This window comes from Argentina anserina, chromosome 4, assembly GCF_933775445.1.
Source record: "Argentina anserina chromosome 4, drPotAnse1.1, whole genome shotgun sequence".
Lineage (NCBI taxonomy): Eukaryota > Viridiplantae > Streptophyta > Magnoliopsida > Rosales > Rosaceae > Argentina > Argentina anserina.
In genome coordinates, this window is record NC_065875.1 from 5,814,014 (window position 1) to 5,838,158 (window position 24,145).

A 24,145-nucleotide genomic window follows, 5' to 3' on the forward strand; every position below is an offset into this window, starting at 1 on the left:
TGAGTACTCATATTTTTGGATGTTGGGTAGCAGGAGGTCGCCCAATGTCGGCGGTGTGCTACATGAGGGGTAACAGAGGTGTACCAACGCTCATGAGTACCCGTGTTATAAATGCATTTGGGTAAAAAGAGGGGTTGCCCAATTTCTTATGAGCACTTTCATTTTCATATTTTTTGACAACCAGATGGGCCGTCCATTGACTCATGAGTGCATTTATAATTGATGTTTTGTGATTTTCGTATATATTGATATGCGGGTGGTATTTGTTATTTTACTCATACGAGCTGCAAAGCTTACCGGGTTTGTGTTTACAATCCCGGTGCACCAATTCGATGTTGTAGGGGATAACTTCGTAGGTGTGGATTAGTGGGAATCGACGGACCGCTCAGAAGACTTGGAGTTATTTATTTACATTCTGTGGTGAGGATTTTGTGTGGATTTCTTTGTGAGGATTATACATTTCCATTTGTTATAATGTCGAATTATAAAATTGGTTTGTAATAATCGATTGACTGAATTGTATTTTGAACTCAGAGATGATCCACTGTGGCATTGAAAATGGTTTCGATTCATTGAGATTGTTTTAGTGTTTTTCATGACTTCGAAATTTTGGGGTCATGACAGTTGGTATCAGAGCCACTCTGCCGTGTGGTGCGAGTGTGCCGACAAGGGCGTCGGACTCCCAAGGGGGGTGGATTGTAATATCTCACATCGGCCAACGGAGAGGGGGCTTATATGTACATGCACACCTCTATCTAACGCGAGGTCTTTTGGGGGCTCAACGGCTTCGGAGTAGAGGAGAATTCCGAAGTTAAGCATGATTGGCCCAGGGCAATCCCAGGATAGGTGACCCACTGGGAAGGTGCTTATGAGCTCCTAAACACAAAACCGTGAGGGCTATGCCTAAAGCGGACAATATCATGTTACGGCGGAGCGGTCCAGGTCGTGACACCAAAACTCTACCAAAACACCACCATAAATTTCTCTCACAAATTAGCCAAGCCGTCCACCCCAAAACTATCATCATCTCCACCGAGTTTCACCATTGAAGACACACCTCTAAGGTTTCTACAACGTGTGATTCTCGCAACTCATCTCCATGCCTTCGTCTATCTGTGTTAATCTACAATTCTTTGTCTATGAAGATTGTAAGTTGTTATTTATGTGTAAATATTGGTTTTGTATTTGTTTTAGAATTTTCAGATTGTATTTGATATTTTGTGTTTAAACTATGCTGAATCTATGTTCTTATAATTATTGAAGTATGTATTTCTATTATTGTGTTCTAATTATCTTTCTCATATTTTTAGATAATTTTTAGATATGTGCATATGAATTTAGTGTTTGGATGCAGTCCCTAAGATTGCGTTTGAGTGCTAGATTCATCAACTATATTGACATATATTGACAGAAAAGTTGTACAAATTCTGGAAATTTGCATGTGAAACCATGGTGGGTGACGCCATACATGAAACATGTCTCCAACAAATATTTGGTGCTTAAATGTAATGTTGTTTGATTTATACTCTAAGTGTTATTGAATTCGATTGCATGCAAATTTAGATTAGGCCCTAAGTCAATCTAAATGTTAATTGAAATCTTGCATGATTAAATGATCCTCTAAGGCTCTAATTGTATTTGGGTCTAAAAAGTATGTAATTGGTCAAATTAGAATGCATGATAGGTTCGAACTTGTAATTATGTGGTGTAATGGTAAATTTGGTTTAAGTTTGTTAAAGAGAAGTCGATCATGTAAATAGTAATTTAGATTTTATTTTAGTAGTTAATAATCAACAATCTCAAACCCCCCATTATTTGTTAACACTAAAAGTTTAGAGTTCCCTTCAATTCTCCGGAAAGAACAATCCCTACTTATTTTATACTAACGATGATGTTTTACATGGTTTATTATAGACGTTTTAACCAACGATCTATCACAAGTATAAAGAAAGCATGGATTACATGAGTTTTTTTAGGGGGAGTCGGGCTTCGTGTCCATGTCTTCACTCTTTGTGCCTTTTCTGCTCTAGGTAGGCGACAAATTCCTTGTTTCGTCAAATAGTCATTTCCGCTTAGTGGGAGGGTGAGACTAAGTGTCATCAGATTGATCATCTGGTGGCAACATAGTTGGAGAGCTGTTGTATTGGATATTAGGATATGAAACTATTCCTTCATCAGTCTCATATCTATTGTCATCTCCATTATGTCACCGTTGTTCCAAAGCAAATAGACTCGTCATTAGAGTCGTACTATTTGCTAGTTGATGCTTTGTTAGGTACTTGTTTGTAGAGATCTTTGATATTATGTCAGGTCTTTAGAATAAGAGGTTTAGGCTTCACGTCCCCCCTTGTATTCGACAGTTTCATTAATGAATATTTGAGGGTGGCTGTTGTAATAACCCGAATTTCGTTATTCATTTCTTGTAATTTCATGGAGATTAATAAAATGATATTTTAGTTATATCCATATTCTACGTCTTTTAAATAGCCTTCATTCGAAATAGAAATCGGTTCGAGAACCAATAAGTCGTTCGACTTTTAACCCGTCACTCGTTTCATAACACTTCCTTCATGAAAGTTGTATAGCTCGTCAAAACGAGTTCGTAGACATTCGGCACGTAATTTTCAGAAGTCAAAGGAGTGAGAAATTAATTACGGAAGTTTGTTGTTCTGAGGGGTAAAATTGAGAGAGGATTTGAAAATATCTTCTCACACTTATCTTCTCCCTCTCCCTCCACCAAACTCACCTATTTTTTCTTTTTTTCCTCCTCCATCAGTTCTTTCTTCTCACTCCACCGACCCTCCCATTTCTTTTCTTTCTCAAATATCTTCATCTTCACCACCGAATTCATATGTTCTTCTTCTCCCTCAATCTTCCACTTCCAGCCTTGGAGCAGCTGTCACTGGACCTGTGGACATCACAGGGCATAGCAGTACCAAGATGAAGTGGAGACAAGTCGTCGTTGTCGCTTGGAGAGCTATGCCACTGCCTTGGAGTTTCAGCAGATCACACAGCCACTTGGGTGGTGTTTCCAGCGAGCCTAAGGTTCGGGTTCACTTAGAATCAGCATTGGCAAGTGAACTCGAGTCTTGGCAGTCCCTGGATTGCATCCTTACAAGTTTGGTGGAAGTTTGGGGCCTGAAACTTAAGCTTGTTATGACTCTTTCAAGAGGAAAGATACCAGTTGCAACTCAGCAGCTCCTTGAGGTAAATACCTCCGCCATTTCCTTTATCAATATTTTAGATGTAGTGGTGATGTGGGACTGTGCTAGTTTTGTGCTTAGATAGTGAGAGTTAGAGTCATGTGGTTAGAAGAGTAGTGGGAGGTGGAGGAGGCCGGAGGCACGGTCATGGTGTTTGGAATGAAGTTTTAGTCGAGTTAGAAATTTGTTGCAGTTTGGGGAGTATGAGGCAGCGAGTTACTGAATTTATTAATTAGGTTTGGGTTGGTGTTTGGAAGTTTAAAGTTCTTTTAAGTTTAGTTGAGTTTGAGTTTGGTAGAGAGGTCAAGATCTTGGGAGGGAAAGGTGTTTGGGATTGAAGGGTTGGTAGTGGAGCTGTGGTTGTGCTAAATGAACTTTTCAGGGAGTCTTGGAAGTATAAAGACAGTGCGGGTAAAAGTGTTTTGAGTTTTAATAGTTTTCGAGTGGAGTTAGAATGGTATGTGGACGGTTGGGGAGTTGCTGTTTTGGAAGTAGTTTGTGAAGTTTTGAGTTGTTTGGTTACTAAGTTAATCTTTCTTTTCACTTAGGTGGTTGTGGTACCAAGTGAGTGAAGGGGTTATGAGTTGCTTGCGGGAGCGAAAAAGTGAGTAAACCTCACGTTTGGTCTAGTTACCATTGGCGGTAACTAGATGTATAAACTTACATTTTGTATCTTTTTACTTGTTGTGAGATTGAAATCTAAATGTGTATATATGGTGATTCATATACGTATATCTAAATGATAATAGGATATGCATATATTTATCACTAAGTGTATAAAGCTATTATGTTTGTGAAATATATTGTGTATTTTTAGTTGGTTTATATTAAATTGTGGAGGATGAGACCGAGTAGGAATAAAATGTACCTCTCGGTAAATTGGAGGATTTTGAATGGAATATTTGTATAGTCTAAGTGCTTATATGTTATGTGGCCGGGAAGGAAGAAATGTATCTTCCGGCATTATTGTGTTGTGATTATTTTGTTGTTACCGGAAGAGAAGAAAATGTACCTTCCGGTATAATTGTTGCGTGCATGGTTTTGTGGATTGTGGTGTTATCTTTGTGGCTGTCTTTTTGAGACAAAAGACTTTGTGTGAGTTGTTATGCCTTAGTGGTGGTCAGTTTGGCGAAAAAAATAAATACATATGATTTAGCCTTAGTGGCGGCCCAAGTGGCAAAATGTATTTTAATATTCTGCCTTTTTAGCGTCCTTATTGGCGTAGGCATATGTCAGAACCACTCCTTGGCCAGTTATGGGGATGATCATCTAGAGCTCTAGTATCATTTCCAATCTTCTGGGTGCGACTTGAGGGTCGCATTAACCTAGAATGTTCTACATGGGTGGCCTTAGTTGTGTGTTATGATGATAATGTTGTTTTATATATATTTCTGAGTTTAGAAATATGTTACATTATCCTTGAGTAGTTCTTTTAGCTTACTTATACCAACTTTATAGCTGACCAGGTTTGTGTTTACAATCATAATGTACCATTATTGGTGCAGGGGTAACACTGCAGGTACTTCACAGTAGTAGAGGTGAAATGAGTGAGCAGCCTAACAACATGGTGTTGTTTTTGCTTCTGTTCATTTTCTTATTTTGGTGAGGACTTGTGAGAGTCGACTACTGTATAACTTACACTCGTGTAATTACGTGTTGTTACCGTTTGTAATCTAAGTGTGTTGTTAAATTTGGAAAAGATATTCAGCTGCTGTAACGTAATTTCATTTATTGAAGTTATATCAAAGTGTTAGCATTCACTAATTCGAAATTTTATTGTTCTGAATTTAGAGATATTACAGCCGCACTACCCATCCAATAAAAAAGAAAAGAAAAAGGAAAGCAGGGATAGAGATGTATGTGGTAACTGTTGGTGGAATGTAAGGGTATATGGTCATATGACTCAAATCTGCATGTTTGATTTCAATACCAAACAATATGATGATTGCATGGAAAAGTTAACTTAGCGATTTATGTATCCTCACCATAATGTATCGATCATTAGATCATCGTGAATTAGTCTTGAATAAAATTCTTCTATCTTGAATTAACAGATCTCTGTATCCTTTGCTTCTGATTCTTTTTCAAACTAGAAGCTTCTTCTTAAAAGTAAAAGTAGAAGTTGATTGTTTTAGAACTGCTTCAGAGTTCAGATTGAAAACAATATAAAAACACTGGCGGGGTACGTAACAACTAAATTATAATCTACCCGTTACAAAACAATTTGAGCCCACTTTTAAAGACACAAAGCTCGACCAACTCTGATAGGAGCCAATTGATCATCCAACACAAGATAATTAAAATTCCATAGAATTATAATCTTGTTGTAGGAAAAATGAATGGTCTACTCATTTCATTGAAACTCTCCTTTATATAGGAGTCAGAATTACAATAGAAATAAATAGTAATTATAATAGTAATTAAGACTGCATAATGGTGATTGATCTGTTACGTCCGTTGACCATAAACGTCATTAACTCATTCCGTTATTTATTTTAACAAAGGCACACTAATGATATTTTTCCTTCAACACTCCCACTTGTGACGAGTTGAAGATATAATGGTACATAAGATGTTGCCTCATTAAAAACTTTGCCAAGTAACAAAAACTCAATAGGAGAAAATAAAACCTTAGTCGAAGGGGAAAAGAGCACAGCACACATATGACATTTGAGATTAAAATATATGTGCTAGACTCCTCCTGATGTCTGCACCTCCCCATGATCTTTACATTAATCGTGGGAGCTTTGATAACTTTTTCATATTTACTTTAAGCATATCTAGCGACAACGTAGATAGTGTTCATCCTTATCATGTCGTATTTTCTTTTTTGTATAGGGACTAAATAAGCCTAGACTTTTAGGTATTGTTGTTGTGTGGGCGCAGAGCTATACAACGAATGAGAGGTCGAGTCTTTCATATTGTGTTTAAGTGCAATAATGCATCTTTGCACTTGTATAGGGAATCTCATTTCCCAACACTTATTCGTCATCTTTCAATTAGACAAAAAACGGATATATCTTTAAAGACATCGACTGATCATGGGAGCTATATAAGCCTCACTTTTAACCTTTAGAGTGCTTAAAGATGATTGATGGTTTAATCATCAATATTACAGTCCTCAAGATCCATTTTGAGACTGTGTCTTCCCAATGATCTTTTTCATTCTCGACTTAGGATTTATAATGGCGACATCTTTTTAGTTCATCAAAAGACTCTACAAATCTATATTGAATATGCAATAAAATAACACATATGATCCCTATTCATAATCAAGTATCTTACTTCGTGAACGTTTCAATTCCTTTTGTAATGCTACATGGTCTAGAATCATTTGTTGGATGGATAAAGTCTGTTCTACGACTTTCATTTATATCTCTTAATTTCGATCTCATAGAGATACCATATTTGACCATTCATAAGCTGCATTTGTCAATTTTTCAGAAAACTACTAAACTGATAAAGTAGTGGAGTGCAATGACATCCATTATGAGAATATCTCATTATGGTCCATTACAAATGAATGAATATTTTCTCGTAGTCGATTCCAGTGTGTTTAGTGAGAGACCTTGCGCCATAAGGTGAGTCTATACTCTTAATTCTCATACGCATCCTAACAAAGATATATGATAGGGTTTACACTTGCAGTGTCGGCTTCGCCTGCCCAAATACCTATCTCTTTGTTAGTGAACCTTAGTTCATGCTAGATCGCTTCTTTCTATTACGCCAAAATTACTATGTTAGTATTCCTCAATGAACTATGGTTCGATATCAAGACTCAATATCCTACATCCTCATGTGGTTTGTATTTGTAGAGATCTCTGTATTTGCAAGGATTTGTTCTAACATCATAGGCGTCCCCTAGTGATAACCAAAATCCAGGAAATTCTTATGAGGCGGATTTGAGATTATGGATCAGTGGATCTAATTGTGCCAAACTCGATTTCTTCCTTTAATCGAGTATATATCGAACATAAGGTGGTCTCTCACTCTTCCTTGGAGAGCCACAACCTATGACACCATTTATGCCACTTTATGGTGGCAATGCAATGCCCAATTCCTTTTGGGTGGCGTCATGTCCTCTTCTTAGGACATTGAACCTTGCAACCATATTTGCAGCTAATATCTGTGATCTAATCACTTTGTGCAATAGTGGGGATCAAGATGAGACACAATGGGGACAAACCACGACAATTCCTGTCGTTTCACTTGAACATTCTTTGTTCTTATCTCCCTCTAACGACGAGAAGACTATCTCATCAAAGTGATATTCCGCATGTTTAGCAGAAATATAGATTGCTTGTCAAGGTTGCAATATAACGGACTATCTGGATGCTCGTTTCCAATAAGAACACTTATTCACATTAATTGGCTTCACCATTATGCGATGTGACGTCGCAATTTGGCATGTAGGTTAATGTTTAGCTCAAGGATTGTAGATCCATGTCAATCCTAGCGAGCGCAAGTATTTCGATCCTTCGATATTATGGATTGTAATTCCTTTGACAATGATTAAGGTGATAGCCAAGAACTAGTGAGTAATAAGTTGTGTATGCAAAAAGTACATTACCCTAAACAGAAAGATTGGTGCGCATTATCATTTACCAATATCAAGACTAGTACTTTAGTCATTTTCCGTGAGACCAAGTGGGTCTATAACTAGTATAAGTAACATTAGTTTTTGTAGTGAATAGTGTGATGACACGTTACTAGCGTGTCGACACATCAACCAACACCATAAATTATTTAAAGTGTCCACAAATTGGTTGAATTAATCCACATAATTTTCATTGGATGCAATCCTTGAACATAGTGATGATACATTTCATTTGCATAGGATGATCTCAATCCAAATTTCTTTAAGAGATCGATAAGATTTGAATGATTAGCTTTATATACCTAATCACAATGGATATAAGAAGCATAATATGGTGTTAGTGCATATACTTGTGCATCAAACATTTCACGGTTCCGTGTTAGGGGAACAACGAAATATGAGAATGAAATCACATCTTCAATTCCTCCATAAAATTATATTTTAAGGATTTTCACAGTTCTTTGTTTCTTTTGTTCTGGCTTCTATTTATCCAAAATGTGAGTGTCTTGGTGTAACTTCTCTAATATATTGACACACATATCATGACCTGTGTATCTCAGTAAATCATGTTAAAGCCCAAATATGTCAAAATCCCGAAGGTCAATTTCTTTTGACGTTGTTGGATTCGTTAAGCAATTTCTTATATACTTGCTAAATGAACTTATGAACTTCTCTAATTGTCGATTACATCTGCAATCATTAGAGATAATGCAAATGAAGTCAATTATAATCTCACTAATTCTTTTCACATGAAATAGTCGTTGACATAAAAATATTTAAACCGTATGAGGGTCCGATTGTCTCTTGTTGGCTCTTGTTACATAACGTTCCAATGACGTATATAGTTAAGACATGAAAATTGAATATAAACCCAAATTCTTTAGAGTAATTTGATAGAATCGTAAAACGATATCACCATCTCATAATGCATGTACATTTTGAATCCCGAAGGATTATACATTAGCGATCATTATTGATATTATTATATATATCCACGGATATAGTACTATTATTTTTCAGTACTACTACTGTGGGGATCACATGATGTATTTCTTTCATTCAGTTATTCAAGTCATGTTATTATTTTGTGAAGTTGCTTTACTTTATGCGGTACTTCGCAAAGTCAAAATATTAAAAATCGAACCACGTATATCTCGATTAATATTCGAATATTCTCATTATTTCCTTGAGAAAAAGTCATAACCTTGGTTGTGTATCAACGATTGCATCAAGATTTTGTCCAATCCAAATGTACTTCAATACCAAAGTTTAATGAAATTTTGGCATATATAATAGTTATTATAATGATATCTTGGAAAATTAATGTCATACTGTAATTGAAGTCTGAAACATTTTTGAATTGACCTAGATTTGTATCGCTCCTAAAATTGAGGAGTTTTCTCCTTGTAGTTTGATATTGAATATACTTTTTTAAATTGCAGTACTCTCATTATTCTATACTCATTTTGTAAATTGACATTTCATTAATCATGTCATATCCCCTATGCATTTATCAAACGGTATATTGATAGTTATTATCAAATGCCATTGATCGATTTATATGAACCTACATGTTCATAATATTTGCTCATTGCTTTAGGGTTATTACTTCTTTATTATCCATAGTTCGTTCTAAGAAATTTTTTTTTGTCCTGAGAGACATTTTTTTGTCATTCAAGATTTTAAGTATGCTTTTCAAGTTACGTGAAGGAAAAAATGTTTGCATAATTCGATCATGGTTGAGCCTGGTTGGCTTGTAGGGGAGGTTGATACTCAAATTATTCAGATTCCAATATATGAAAATCATGTTGTGCTGGTTTAACCAACTATAGATAGAGTACCAGACTAATTAGTTTCGCAGTCTAAAATTCTAAATAGACTTACACGAAAATTAAACATACCAAAATACATTATGTCCACTTTGGAGCTTTATGAAGTTTCTTTATCACAGTTAGGATATACAATTTAATTAATTTCCAAGAAATACAAATCGGATTGCAAGACCAAGAATTGTAATGGTCGTATTTTTCGATGCTTCATGAAAATACTTTATCAGAAGAATATGTGTGTCCTCTCTTTATTTTTGAATTATAAAATTCTCATTAAATTTTCGTTATCATGGAAATGCTCATATAATATACTAAATAACATAATTATAAAAATTATATAAACATAACATATGCAGCAAATAGAGTATATCATTTAACATGGTTAAGTAATTTACAAAACTTAGGCAATTATCGTATTCATGATACATGCCAATGACCATGTCCAAAAATATATAATGCTTAAAAATTTAAATCATAGCATCATGATTTAATAACATGCTAATTAATTAAATTTTAATAATAAGCATAGCATGTAACATGGTTACATAATATACAAGGCTAAGGCAATTATTCTACTCGTGCCAAAGACCACGTATAAATATAATGCGTAAAATGTAAATCATAACATTACGATGCAATTATATGCTAAGCAATTAAATTTAAATTTGCATAGCATATAACATGTCACAATATTTAGAGACTACTTTCTCACGTAACATATATAATTTCATTTATATGAATGAAATGCAATAAAACCGACAATACTAATTTATATCTTATTTGTCTGTTTGCCAAATAAACTGCATATTTAAGCGATTCTTGATCTCATGATTTCATGTTGCTCGTCACATAGTTATGAATAAATCAGATGCAAAAAACAACAATATTTACATGAATAGTCACTTTAATCATATGTAATGAAATTGCATTTGATTTTAATTTAGCTTATATAATGAATGTAAAATGGATTTCTGATTTGCCATTTACACACTAAAATTGCTAAATTGTAGATCAATAATAGTGAATAGTAAATATGATTCATTGATCGATGAAATAATAAAATAATTACTTTTGATTTTTTACCGTTAGAGAGAAAATTTGAATTACTAAAGGTAAAATCATCTTATTTCCGCGAATCTACGTTGCGAAGTAACTCTCCTCATTCGATCATATTCATCGTGCAATTAAATGTCATCAAAATGAAGAAAAAAATGTATGATTAATTACGTTAATCATATATAAAATCAGTGAAAGTAAAATTAGATTACAGGAAATAAATATCTGGGGTTAAACCACTTTTAATCTTGAGGCAAAATTACTGTGCGTGCCTCTCTTTTACCAATTCACTGAATTACCAGAAGAGGTAAAAACCTCTTTTGCAGATTGGAACTAGATCGGGTCTGGTGAATGAAGACGATGGCGGAGAAGGCTGGGGTTGCCGGAAAAGGCAACCCAATCAATGCAAATCGGAGGACAGTTTCCAGATCAATAATCTGGGTGTCCGGTACGAAAACGATTTTCTGCTGCTTTTTTCTCTTTTGGCTAAAAACGCAGATGTAAAGCAAGTGTTGATAACGTGTTGTAGGGAAAATAGAATGGTTTACTCATTTCATTGATACTCCCCTTTATATAGGAATCAGAATTACAATAGAAATAAATTGTAATTACAATAGTAATTAAGGCTACATAATGGTGATTGATCTGTTACGTTCGTTGACCATAAACGTCATTAACTGATTCCGTTATTTACTTTAACAAAGACACTAATGGTTTTTTTCCTTCAACAAATCTGAATTACTATCTTTATCAATATCCAATTTTCATGAATCTTATTGAATCATGACTTGCTTTTATCAGTGTTTAATGGATATCCAACTTTTTATGAACTTACATGTTCATATGTTGGCATTCTGTCTATAACAGGTACTGATATACCAATTTTGAAGTGCAACACAACAAACGGGGTGTAGATGCCAAGTTACCCTCGGGCACATCACTTCTACTAGAGTCAATTTATACCGAACCACAATTTCAATATTTCAATTTTCTACGGCACAAATTAGACATACAAATTCAACCTGGTTAATGAGTCACGTTTTCAAGACCTATAATTGAATAACAACCAAAACATGCAATCTCAGTTTCATATATCCAAACCTTCTCTTTTCTGGGTTTAAGTATTTATTGGCTGCATGGTTTATAGATTGGGAATGTGGTTGTGTATTCAGTATCTGCTATTCTAGAATTGACCATTTTCAACTCGGAGAAAGACATTGTATTATTCTAAGATGAGCAAAGAGGCATTGAGCATCAGAAAAACAATTATATATGACTGCTCTTATCTGTAGAATGCTATATGAAAATCCAGAACATTTCAGAATGTCAAACCTTTTAGTTCTGCTATTGGAACATAAATGACTGTCTGTTCATGCAATGGAGGGTTTTTCAATTTCTTTGCCTTGGCTGTTTGAAACCTTTGTAATTTCTGTCTCATATTATCTAGCCTAACTTGGACTTTACATAGTCTCTCCATTTCCAGTTCTGCAACTTGAGACTCACCTCCACTTCCAGCAATAATGTTGACTCGCTTCTCCTTTGTTCTTCCTTTCCAAAGCTTCTTTAAGCTCACATCATCACTCAATTCCATGCCAACATCCTATATGAATGAAAACAAACACAGCAGTCAACTCTTTAGTAACCCAACTGTAGCACAACATAATTAGGCTCGAGCAACTAAATAAAAATGAACTTGGGTCAGAGTTTTACTACCCAATACTAACAGAATAACAACATAAAATAAATTGATGGAAGATCTCTGGTTTGTATGAGGTAAGATAAAGCCATTGAGTGATCACATTGATTTTAGAATCATATGTGATTAACAAAAACAAATACTAGGAATGTTACAACTCAGTTGGAATCTATTAGGAGAGATGTGAACGGTGATACCAAGATTTTCAAAACTCAAAGCACTAACGAGCAAGGATTTAGATTAGATCAATAGCTAATTAAACAAAGCACATACTGCACAAGAAGAATCACTTCGATATAACATACCAAGGATGATAGACTACATAAAACTAATGCAAATGATCATAATACCAACGATCCAAGAATATTTGGAAATATTATCAATTGTAAAAGGCCAAGACCTTGTTGCTCTTTGCAGGTGACAAACATGAAGATCCTTTCTGTTGATTTTTCTTCAGAGGGCTACTTAATGACTTTGGATGCTTTCTCCAGAAAGACTTCTTAATATTCCTTGGGGAATGGACCACAGTTTTAGCTGAGGTGTCATCAGAATCAGATTCCACGAGATCAGCAGCTTTTCCTGTCACATTTTCATATCTGGATTCCTTGTTCATTTCGGAAGAAGAAGTGTGAAGATCTTTAATTCCCTTTGCCTGTTGTGCATAAGCCTCATCAATATATAGTACAGAGGTTCCAACTAAACAGTGTATTAAAAAGGAAATGCTCTATTACAACACAAAATAAAGGCTAAATGGCCAATATGATACAAAAACCAATGATTGAAGAAAAATGAGCAAAAGTAGAATCGAAGATGAATGGATGAACAAAAGTACGGCTACTAGCTTACCTTTCTGGTTTTAAGAGCCAGGTAGCGTGTGTTCTTGAACCATTTACTGACCTGGAACATATCAACTCAAGAAGTATCAGAAAAGATGGGAATTGCAAGAAAATACTCAAATGCTGGAACGTCATATCATATGGTAGAAAACTATTGTCTAAGCATTTAGCTATTCTTGAGGTTCATTCCAATATTTCAAAATAAGTAAAAATAAAACCAATTCGTCTTTGACAGCATGATAAATGTGTGTCTACTAAATTAATTTTTGCTATATCCGACCTTGCAATACATAAGACCAAGCAAAACAAAAAAGTAGAAAAACATTCAAGAAGGCCCAGGCAATTGATAGGACACCAGCGACCATTACCTTCTCAGGATCAAGACCCAACTCTTTGGAAAGATTATCCTTGACAGCTTTAGGAGGAAGTTCATTTTCCGAAAAAACTTGGCGAAGCTTCTGGAAAAATAACAACATCAGAATTTCAGTATAAAGGAGGATAAATCAAATACTTTTAAAACTTATAGACAACTCTTCCTGATAGCGTTGAGGTAATTACCTCAATAGCACTGGGAGGAATCCGGAAACATGACCTTCTGCCTTGTTTATCAGTAGTTCGTTTACTTTTCACTTCTGTAGGGACAGGACCTGGATTTCTCTCACTCTCATACAGAGTCATAAGAGTGCTGGCAGCATCAGATTCTTTTTCTCGTCGCTTCCTTTTACCAGGACCCCAGTCTTCATCATCACTAACTTGTTCCAACACAGGACCATCTTTTCCAAACATTTCCTTTAAAAAAATAACATTACACAGTGAATTTATGACTTTCACCTCATACAGGAGTACCAAGTGAGGAACTGTACCAAATACCCATAACACACAAAACATTTTATTATAGACCAAGCGAGATTCATATCCTAATATTATGCTATGACATGCTCAATTCAAGAAGCTAAAAATAATATGCCAAGCATCCAAAGGCAATTACATACAATGTAACCACAAGCAATTGACAAGAGTAGAGAACAAGACACAAGATTTCAGTTTGCACATTAATTTGCTTTCTTGGAATTTAGAATAATACTCGTACTGGAACCAAATGAGGGCACCAGCTGAAGTTAAAGGCACAATGGGAAAAGTAATTTGATGTTTAATTATAATTAGAAGTGGCGTTTTCTGAAACTTTTACAGAACTTATTTTTGTTTTGTACTTTTAATTCCAGATTGAGCTTTATTTTATATTTATTTGCCTTTTAAATTTCCTTCTTAGAGAACAAGCCAAGAATTATGCATGCTCACATCATATAATTTCTTATAATCAACACTGCTTCTCTGTCTTCGGCCAGAAACAATATCTCCATCAGTAGATTCATCAGAACCTACGCTGGCGTCAGTTGACAATTCATCATCTGATGCATTGTCATCACTACCTTCCCTGCTGACGCTACAACTGTTTACATTTCTATCTGGGTTATAATCATCGTCATCCGACTCATCTGAAGGCCATTCTTCATCTGGATTTAGTAATAAATTCCCACCATCAGGGAAAGCAGCTTCCTCTTTGAAAACGTCCTATCATGCGAATAGCCTTAGTTACACAAGATAATAAAACACAAAGTGTAAGAAAGTTGAAATTTCCAGATGATTCAGACACTCACTAACCTGCCAAGTACTATCCATGGAAAAGCAGGTCCCAAGATGAGCGTTGACTACCTCTAGTATTTCCATTTTACACTCACAAAATTTGCAAAACCAGCCTTGATCTCCTCGAGGAACTAGAGATTGTGAATTTAACTTAAGTAAATTTATAAGGAAGGTTATTGAATTGTCACCAAGAGGTCTGTAACAAGTTTAGACGACTGAAAACTTACTATTTTCAGTATCCAGGGGAGGATCAAGACATTTTTGGTGGAATGCAGCATTGCACGTCCCATCACACAGTACAATATCATTATCAGGGAAAGCTTCGTTCAACTTGCACTTTGCACAGAATATCTAAACAGTAATAGAACTGGGACATCAATAACAAGCCTAAAACTAGAAATAAAATGATTAAAATCACTTTAATAACAGTGTCAAACAGAATATTACAGTATAAAAGACCAACAAGCAAAACCACTTCATTAGTGGGTTTATGTATAAAAACTGTCTGAAAATCAGACATTAGTCAAAAACTTGTCTCAAGATTAGCTGGAGGTTGCATAACACTAGCACTTAAAAAACATTACAAAAAAAAAATCCAAAATTTGAGGGCAGTGACGCATATACTTACATGCTCATGAAAAACAGATCCATCTGGATCAATGACAGAGTCTGCAATGCTTCCCACTGAACTTAGTGAATGTAGCTGATGAATAGCATCTCGGATTCTAAGCTTGCACTTCAAAATTTGATTCTCGGCTCTCTGTAGTTCTTTTTCTGGCTTAATCTTTTCTCTACTGGAGTGAAATATTAAAAGAAAATTAGATTAGAACAATTGATATCCCATTGATCATATAATTCAAAGCATCACTTGACATCATAATATGTGTAGAAGTAAAATTCTTCTTTTTACCTCTGACCCTTCCAACCTTCACCAGAATAAGCATCAATCAGGTTCTGCTCCAACTTTATTTTAATTAGCAGGTACCTTGTCCTTCTCTGCAAGCGAGCAGTTTCATCAAGATCCACTTTATTCTTTTTACGTTTCGTCTTTCTTCTTTTTCTAATTCTGGTTTCTCCATCAGCATTTTCCCCTTTCTGATTGGAGCCATTCATTGAGACCTTGTCATTCTGAAGCTTCAATGAAGATGACTTGTTTGCATTATTTTCATCACGTGCATTATGCAGTCCTTTTCTACTTGTCAATTTCTTACTTGTGTCCTTACTCTTTGTTCCCTTCCTTGATGAGTCGGCATTTCTTCTCTTCAAAAAGGATGAAGCAATAGTCGTTTTGGATTTTGGTTTTACCTTTTTCACATGGGAAACTTTGCTGCCTTTCTTAAACTTAGGTGATGATAATAGCTTTGACAGAGGAGTTGAGTAACGAGATTTTCCAGACTCCTGAACAGATGATTTCTTCCCAAGATCGTGCATTTTGCTAACCAATGTTTTAAAACTGGAAATTCCCCGAAAAAATGGCTTAGTATGGATGTAAAGAACCAAAGAAAAAAGAAAAGAAAAGGGCCGACACATGACAGTAAATAGTATGGTTTATAATTGTTGGCATAAACACATTCCACACACTTTGGCTATGAATTGACATTTTTCGGAAAAAACTCCGTGAGTCAATAAAGTGCAGCTTCACAAGTCAGCAGTGTGGCACTGAATACATGAACAACAGATCAAAAGTATTAATGAAACCAGCTACAACAATCACTCCAACTTCCACAGTGCATATTGATGCATTGAAATGCGTATTATCATAAAGAAGAACTCTTCTTTGAAAAGAAAGATAAATGGTAAGCAAAGTGGCCTTATGTTTCTCATTGTGCAAAAAATTGAGATCATAAACCAGTAAGGAATGTAAGCAAATGATCGTTCACAACTTCAATAACAAAAGTTCGACAGTATTGCTATTACTAATCAATACTAAAGTATGGCATTGGGTTATGACATTGAAGATCTCACTGATGAATGATGAAGATGATGATGACCCAATAATCAACCAACCACTACAACAAGTTTGTGATCACAACAAGGCACATTCAGAAAATACCCAGAAGAAAATCGACAGCAAAACAACCAACATTGAATTTAAAAGCAAAAGCACAAGGACTTTTAAGAATGGTGAAGCTATTAAAGAATTGAAAGCTCTCACCTTTGCAGAGATTAGAGATCTGCAAACTCCCGACTCTTGGAGCTGCTTACAAATACATGCTTATGTAAACAAGAGCAACGAGTTCTTGATGGGTTTCGGATTAATTGCTCATAGAGTTTCAAAATTTGAAAACTCTGGCTTTTGGGCTTCTTGTTTCTTCTTCTAAACGATGCTCTCTGAGTCTCAGGTCAATGCTTCACCGTCGATTATGGTCTTCCCGAAGCTGCACCCTAATAAAGCTGGCCTTTTATCATTTGCTTGGGAATGAATGATCAAATAATAATGGTGGAGCAAGTTTGGAACTTGATTGATGGGGAAGACAGAACAGGTTTGAGGTTTTAGTTTGGAACTTGATTGAAAATAAGTCTAAATCCGGCGTGTGGATTAACGGGGCTGCTTTAGATTTTACATACAAGCTAAAAGTGTTACAAACCCACCACCATTCACCATTCACCATTCTAGTGTGAGTTGTGACACGATTCGGCCATAAGCATAATTTCACACACACACACACACACATATATATATATATATATATCAAATTATCGTATATATATACTCGACTTCTCAACTTAGATGGCAAGCAAATAAAAGTTGAGTCCATGCCGAGGTAGACCAGCCACCTTCTCAGCCGTATGCATATAAACTTAATGTCGATGCTGCATGTCTTCCCAATCATACCAAAGGAGGAGTGGGAAATTATGGCCAATACAGAAGTTTTAGATATTCTACGCACTTTGAATTTCCACCACGTCCTTGTGGAGAGTGACTCTACGGAGGCTATCAGTGAAGTCATAATGACTGGAGATTATTGTCTATTGGCCAATGGTGGCCCGGTTGATGATATTCAGCAAACATGGAAGCATCTTACAAATGTTAAATTGCAGCATTGTCCTAGAGTTTGTAATGGAGTCACACATCGACTAGCAGATATAGGTTTTGATTCACATTTTAGTTCTATGTAGCTTTCGCAAGCACCTAGGATTATCTTAGACGTGCTTACCTACAGTGGCGGATCCAGGATTGAAATGTCACCTGGGCTAATTTCATGGGCGGACATGGGATTTTATGAAGTGAACTATAACTTTGGCCGAAGGCAAAAAAAAAAATTTCAGGTTTACAACATAGAGTGTATGAAGTTCATATAATTAAAGGTCAATTAAACATGTCGTTCTACAGTAGAACGGTAGAAGTGTAGATGAGAGCAGAGATAACTTCGGGCGGTCGGGCCTTTGGCAACGCGGCAGCAGGGAGTGGTGGTGACGGGCTCCAATGATTTAAAAGAAAAGTAGTCGAGTAGAGTGAAGAGCTGAAGAACATAAGAAATACGTCTGAGAGAGAGTGAAAGAGACTTCGTCTAATCGATTGGTTTAGTTCTTTTTTTTAATAGAATCATGGTGGTGACGGGCTTCAATGATTTAAAAAAAAGTAGTCGAATAGAGGGAAGAGCTGAAAAACAGAAGAAATACGTATGAGAGAGAGTGAGAGAGACTTTTGTACAATCGATTGGTTTAATTATTTTTTTAATAGAGGGTTTGATTTTTTTTTTTCTGAACTGTAATCTCACATGGGCTGAATCCGCCCCTGCTTACCTATGATTATAACTATCTTCATTGATCTTCAATAGATCTGTTTTTCTCTTCCAAAACACAATGGACTCCGAATTCTTAATGGTCGAATTGATTTTAGATGGCTTTGTAAAGTGTGAAATGATTTCAATATGGGAAAAATTAAGGGTTCTGGAAATTTGTAGGGAAAATATGTGTAAGGAAAAATATCTTACCATTCAAGCTTGTATTCATGTTATCAAACTGCTGCTCCAAGAACGATAGGAGAAGACTCTTATTCATGTTACATGTTAAGACATGGATGATCATGAAAATACAAATTACTTAAACCTTATAGGAAGAGCATATATCATAGACACTAGCTTGATGTGTAGTTAAACCTGCATATCTTATAATCCCTTACCAAATAATAATCACATTGACTGCAATCAACTCCCTGATACCACCAAATCATAATAGTGAGGATTACCTTCCCACTTAAAACTGCAAAAATTTAGTGTGCTCGGCGGGAATACTTAGGGTCGAAAACTGAATTCATAGGGGGGGCTTACTAACCGAGAGGAGAGGGTTTTGGCACCAATAATTTGCAGTGAACTGTAAGCGTGATCTTTATATAACAACTTGTCCAAACTCCAAAACACCGAGAATTCTGATGTCTTCTCTTGCGTCCAAACTTTTGAATGGATGAAGTTAACTTCATGTACCCAATTTCCTTGGATTCAGTATCTCCCAACTTCTGACTCATGAAATACAAGAGGTTTGTTCGCTTAATTCCATCAAAGCCTAACTTACTCAGATGGTGCCCCAAGAACTTTTCAGTCATTGTCACCTGTATACCCCATGAATCCATGATAGTGCACAATATGGCATTTTGCAAAAGCAGTATTATGAATAGTAGTGTCAAAACCAAGTAAAAAACGCACACGCCATGAATACATTGCCATATCCATACAGGTTTCCAGAATTCTAGATTTAAAAGGAATGCCTGATTTAAAACTGGATCTCACTCATGACTCAAGTTAGCAAATGAAAGGGGCAGCATCAACACCCAGTGAAATACTGCATAGGATTAAATTCTCCCACACATTTAGGAGGCAGCACAACAGTCGAATGACAATAGCAAAACCAGTAACAGAACAAATTAAATGACAAAGGTTGCTTATTCCTGGTAACCGCCCCTTTAATAGTCAAATTACACAAGTAAATGGTATGATACCCAATGTCCAAGTGAATTTATTGTATCACAATGATACGATGAACAGCACCCAAACCGCCTCATTAACCTGCAAAATTTATAAGTGAACATTATTTCCAAGAGCAAAAAGGGCAAACTAAACTAAGAGGTTTAAAGAGAGCAGAAGAATACTCTGAGTAACGCATTACAACATTTGGCACTATATAAAAATCATAAATATAGAGGGAGTTCAACATAACAAGTAGCAAAATTTCTAGCATAGTATAACATTGTAGAATAAGCATAACCAGAGTTCGTGAGAATGTAGTGCTCATGAAAAAGAAACCTGGTAGGCCGCACACAAGTATGTACAATATGTGTGTGCCTGTGAACAACTATATTTGTATTCCAAAGATCTGAAACGGATGTTTGGTCCTCATTTAAATGTCTTTGCACAAAAAAAAAAGTGAAAGAAGCCAATAAACCAACTAACTCTGATCAAGTACATAGTTAGAGACACATATGGTTGATGAAAGATGGAACTATCTACCATAAAAAAGGGTGTGGGGAAAAAATTTAGACAAGATATATAGGCCAGATTTTGAAGCATTATTCATTCATCTTAGAGACCAGTCTGTCCACTTTTTTATTTGCTCATCCTCATAACTATCACTCATGAAAATTAAAACGTCCACACCATCAACTCAAATCAAATTTCAGCTAAAATGGTAATGTGAAAGGTACGTGACCATTTTTTAAAGATATGATCGTATAATTTAGAAAAGAAAACACAATATTAAACTCCCCTGTTTACCACCGCATTGAATGAGAAAATCATAGACCAGAACAAGAGTCATTCCTCACAAACGTACCAATAGTAGTGATTGTGAACTTGTTCATGAGGTCAGGGACCAGGAGCACCAGACATTGGATGAGGATGAGTTGATGGATTAATCGTACTGCTTTTGTTTGCTACGAAGAATGATACTAGGTGCAAATAAAGTGCTGGGAACACAGCAATCTTAGTCGAAAGTTTTGAATTAAAACACCAAGTGGGAAGCTTGAATTTAAGGACATTGAGACAGCAAGTGAGAGCAGGGCACCGTAGGGATGAAGTGAGGGCCTAAGGTGAAACTTATAACCGCTGTAGGTAATAATTTCCATCTTTTTATCTACTTTAAGTGTAAACTTGCTACTTTGCATACAAAGTCTAGTACCAAGCAATTATCAGTCTCAACTTTGAAAATAAGAACAGCATAAAACGTCCAATCCTGATTCCACTTCCAACACTAGAAATCACATAAACTAAACTAAAATTCCACTCAACCAATCCACAGAAGATCACCAACAAGTAAATGCACAAATCGACGACAAATATAAATCTAACAAATAACAATCTGGATACACAAAATTAACAAACACACCGCCTCAGATGAAATATTACCGAAATGTACGGGGATTAGTGGCCGGCGTGTTCCTTGGCGTGCTGGGCGTGCTCGAGGTGGCGGCGCTCCTCGGGGAGAGCGACGAGGTAAGAGAAGACCATGCCGCCGAAGCAGACGTGGAGGAGAGGATCGACGGAGCTGGTCTGGATGTACTTGGCGTGGTAGTTGTCCAGGCCTTTCCCGACTGCCTTCTTCACGTAATCGGCGCTCATCATCGGCTTCAAGTAGCTGGGAAGCTCCTTCACCTTCAACCCCTTGATCTGGTTGTACAACTTCTGCGCCATTTTGCCTTGGAAACCCTAACCCTAGAAAATGATGGGAGAGAGATTTGAGAGGTGAGAGCCAGAGTCGCCGTGAGAGATCCACTGACAGTTTTGTATTCGGGAAATTTGGGCCTTCACACTGATAGAAACATTGGGCCTTGTCAATGTGGATCACTTTGTTAATCACGAGAGAAATTCCATTGGATAAATTACCTTAAATTAATAGAGATTAGTACCGCTACTACTATAAAGTAAAAAGCGAGCACCCAAAAAAACTGTGAACTTATTTCTACTGACAATAAATTATTAGGGGTGTTATGATTAATTGAAAAATATTAGAAGAAATTATTGAAAATAGATATTTTCAAAATTAAAATGTTAAAAAATACTATTATTTATCACTTGATTAAAAAAAACTTGATTAGAAGTTGTTCATAATAAAATTGTCTTTTCTTTTATAAGAAATGATAAAAAGATTTTTTTTTTCGTTACCATTATACCCTCCATTGCTAAACTTTGATCCATACTCATATTTCTCTCAAACTAAACCCAAAAGAATAGAGAGATGAAACAAGACCAACGATAGCTGATGCATCTACCGTGGACCTCAACTTCTCCTTCTTCTCCGACCCCACGACCTTTGTGAGCAACACCCCCACGTCATGCTCCTCCCCACCTCCATCAACTCTGCCGCCCACGTTGTCTTCTCCCTCACTCTCCAGCACCTCCACTACAAGGCCCTCTGCATCGATGTCTTCTATGTCAAGGAGTTCTCTACGTCTTTCCTCCTCAAATATATCTCCATACTTTGATATCTTATGCATTCACCCAATGATTGGCTCCGAAGCGCAAAAACTAGCCCGAAATAGCATACTTCAATGGTGTATCAATATCAATTCCATTTAATTCAGATGGATGGAGCACCGACGTGGTTGATAAAGTAAATCCCTTTGTGGAGACCAAGTTGATGAAGTTGCACACAAGGTGTTCGACGAAATGCCCTAGAAGAAGGTGAGAGGAGGTGTTGCCAACGGGTGAAAAATGTGGTCGTTGGGGCTGGAAAGGTGTGCTAGTTCATCTAAATATTTTACGCATTATAAGTCTTACATCGATATTTAGTTACTCACACAGTTACTTAATACTAATATGAACACCAGATAGTTATCAACACAATTAACTGGACAGTTACTCAATATCGATACAATTATAGACACACTATCATTGTGACTAACTAACTATCATGTTCATTATTTGAGTATCGTTGTAACTATCTGGTTGTGTAACTATCATATTTGACTTGTTTCTTGCTTGGTTAGCTTTTGGTTTTATGTTTCATCTAATCAGTTCACTCATTTGATAATGTATATTTAGTTGCAATAAAAATGCAACTTTTAGTTACTTGATGAGTTAATTGAGTAGTTACTTGTTTCATCAGCAGCTACATTGCCATTTACTTGAATAGTTTCAACTTTATGATCAGTTACTTTAGTACGTAGTTACATCACAAGTTACTTGATTAGTCACATTGCGAATTACTTAAGTAGTTAGCATACTTAAAATAGTAACATTAACATGGTTGATTACATGATCGTTTACTTGCGTAGTTACCTAACTAGTTTGAGTAGTCGCATGACTAGTTACTTTAGAAGTTATATGATAGTCACTTCTGTAACTATTCTAGACTTCTAGACGTTGTGAGTTGCGAGTTACTTAAGTAGTTACGTGGTCGATTACATAATTAGTTACTTACGTAGTTACATGACCAGTTACTTGAGTAGTAACATAGTAGTTACTTTAGTAACTGTTCTGGTAACTGTATTGATATTAAGTAACTATCTTGGTAACTATATTGACATTAAGTAATTGTTCTGATAACTGTATAGGGATTAAGAAACTGTCTCAAACTAGTCATGATTAGTTATCTGAGTAGTTATGTGATTATTACTCTGGTAACTATATTGGCATTAAGTAACGGTCTCGACACCTATATTGACATTCAGTTATTGTCTTGGTAACTTTCTATGTAACTATATGATAACTACGTTAATAACTTTGCTGGTATTGAGTAACTAGCATGGTCACTCTGTTGCCTATGTAAATGGTCCACATGTTGCGATGTTTGACTAATTATAAGACTCGTTATACTCTGCAAATAATCAGTTACATGGCCAATAATTTCAACATTTACAAGATCATTACATACATATTGCCCAATTACCTGAGTAGTTGCATGAGAAATTACTTGAGTAATATAGTTACATTAATAGTTACTTGAACAATTGGATAGTTCTATCGTCAACACTAAATCCATGAACCTGAGTAGTATAAGTGACAGCATCAATCTCATACTTCCTCTTCTTCATTTCAAAATGAAGCAGCACATAACAATGTTTAACATTTAGGGTTTAGGATTTAGCTTGCTAAATCTTAGACCCTAAACTCTTTAGCGTTTTGGGTTTAATATTAAAGTTTAGGGTTTATGGTCACACTAACTGTCACACTACCGATGATTAGTTACTTCGATAGTTACATGTCATGTTACCCGAGTAGTTACATGATCAGTTAACGAACTAGTCAAGTTACTTGATTAGTTACACGAGCAATTACACAAGTAGTTACACGACCAATTACCTAAGTACGTAATTCAGTTACATGAGTAATTACTTGACTAGATAGTTT

General features: G+C 35.8%; 2 protein-coding genes across 2 annotated transcripts; both read right to left on the minus strand.

Annotated features, from left to right (window-relative positions):
• Window positions 1-11,860: 11,860 nt before the first annotated feature.
• Window positions 11,861-17,374, minus strand: LOC126790687 (pathogenesis-related homeodomain protein). Its single transcript, XM_050517020.1, has 11 exons — window positions 17,017-17,374; window positions 15,772-16,314; window positions 15,490-15,655; window positions 15,089-15,212; window positions 14,880-14,992; window positions 14,517-14,789; window positions 13,776-14,006; window positions 13,586-13,675; window positions 13,228-13,278; window positions 12,782-13,033; window positions 11,861-12,285 (listed from the first exon to the last, which is right to left on the minus strand). Exons 2-11 carry the CDS (start codon window positions 16,290-16,292, stop codon window positions 12,004-12,006), a joined length of 2,103 nt encoding a protein of 700 aa, XP_050372977.1. The 5' UTR covers window positions 16,293-16,314; window positions 17,017-17,374; the 3' UTR covers window positions 11,861-12,003.
• Window positions 17,375-19,510: 2,136 nt separating this feature from the next.
• Window positions 19,511-21,565, minus strand: LOC126791110 (uncharacterized). The gene is made up of 2 exons (XM_050517514.1): window positions 21,203-21,565; window positions 19,511-19,867 (listed from the first exon to the last, which is right to left on the minus strand). Exon 1 carries the CDS (start codon window positions 21,485-21,487, stop codon window positions 21,218-21,220), a length of 270 nt encoding a protein of 89 aa, XP_050373471.1. The 5' UTR covers window positions 21,488-21,565; the 3' UTR covers window positions 19,511-19,867; window positions 21,203-21,217.
• Between the last annotated feature and the right edge of the window lie 2,580 nt (window positions 21,566-24,145).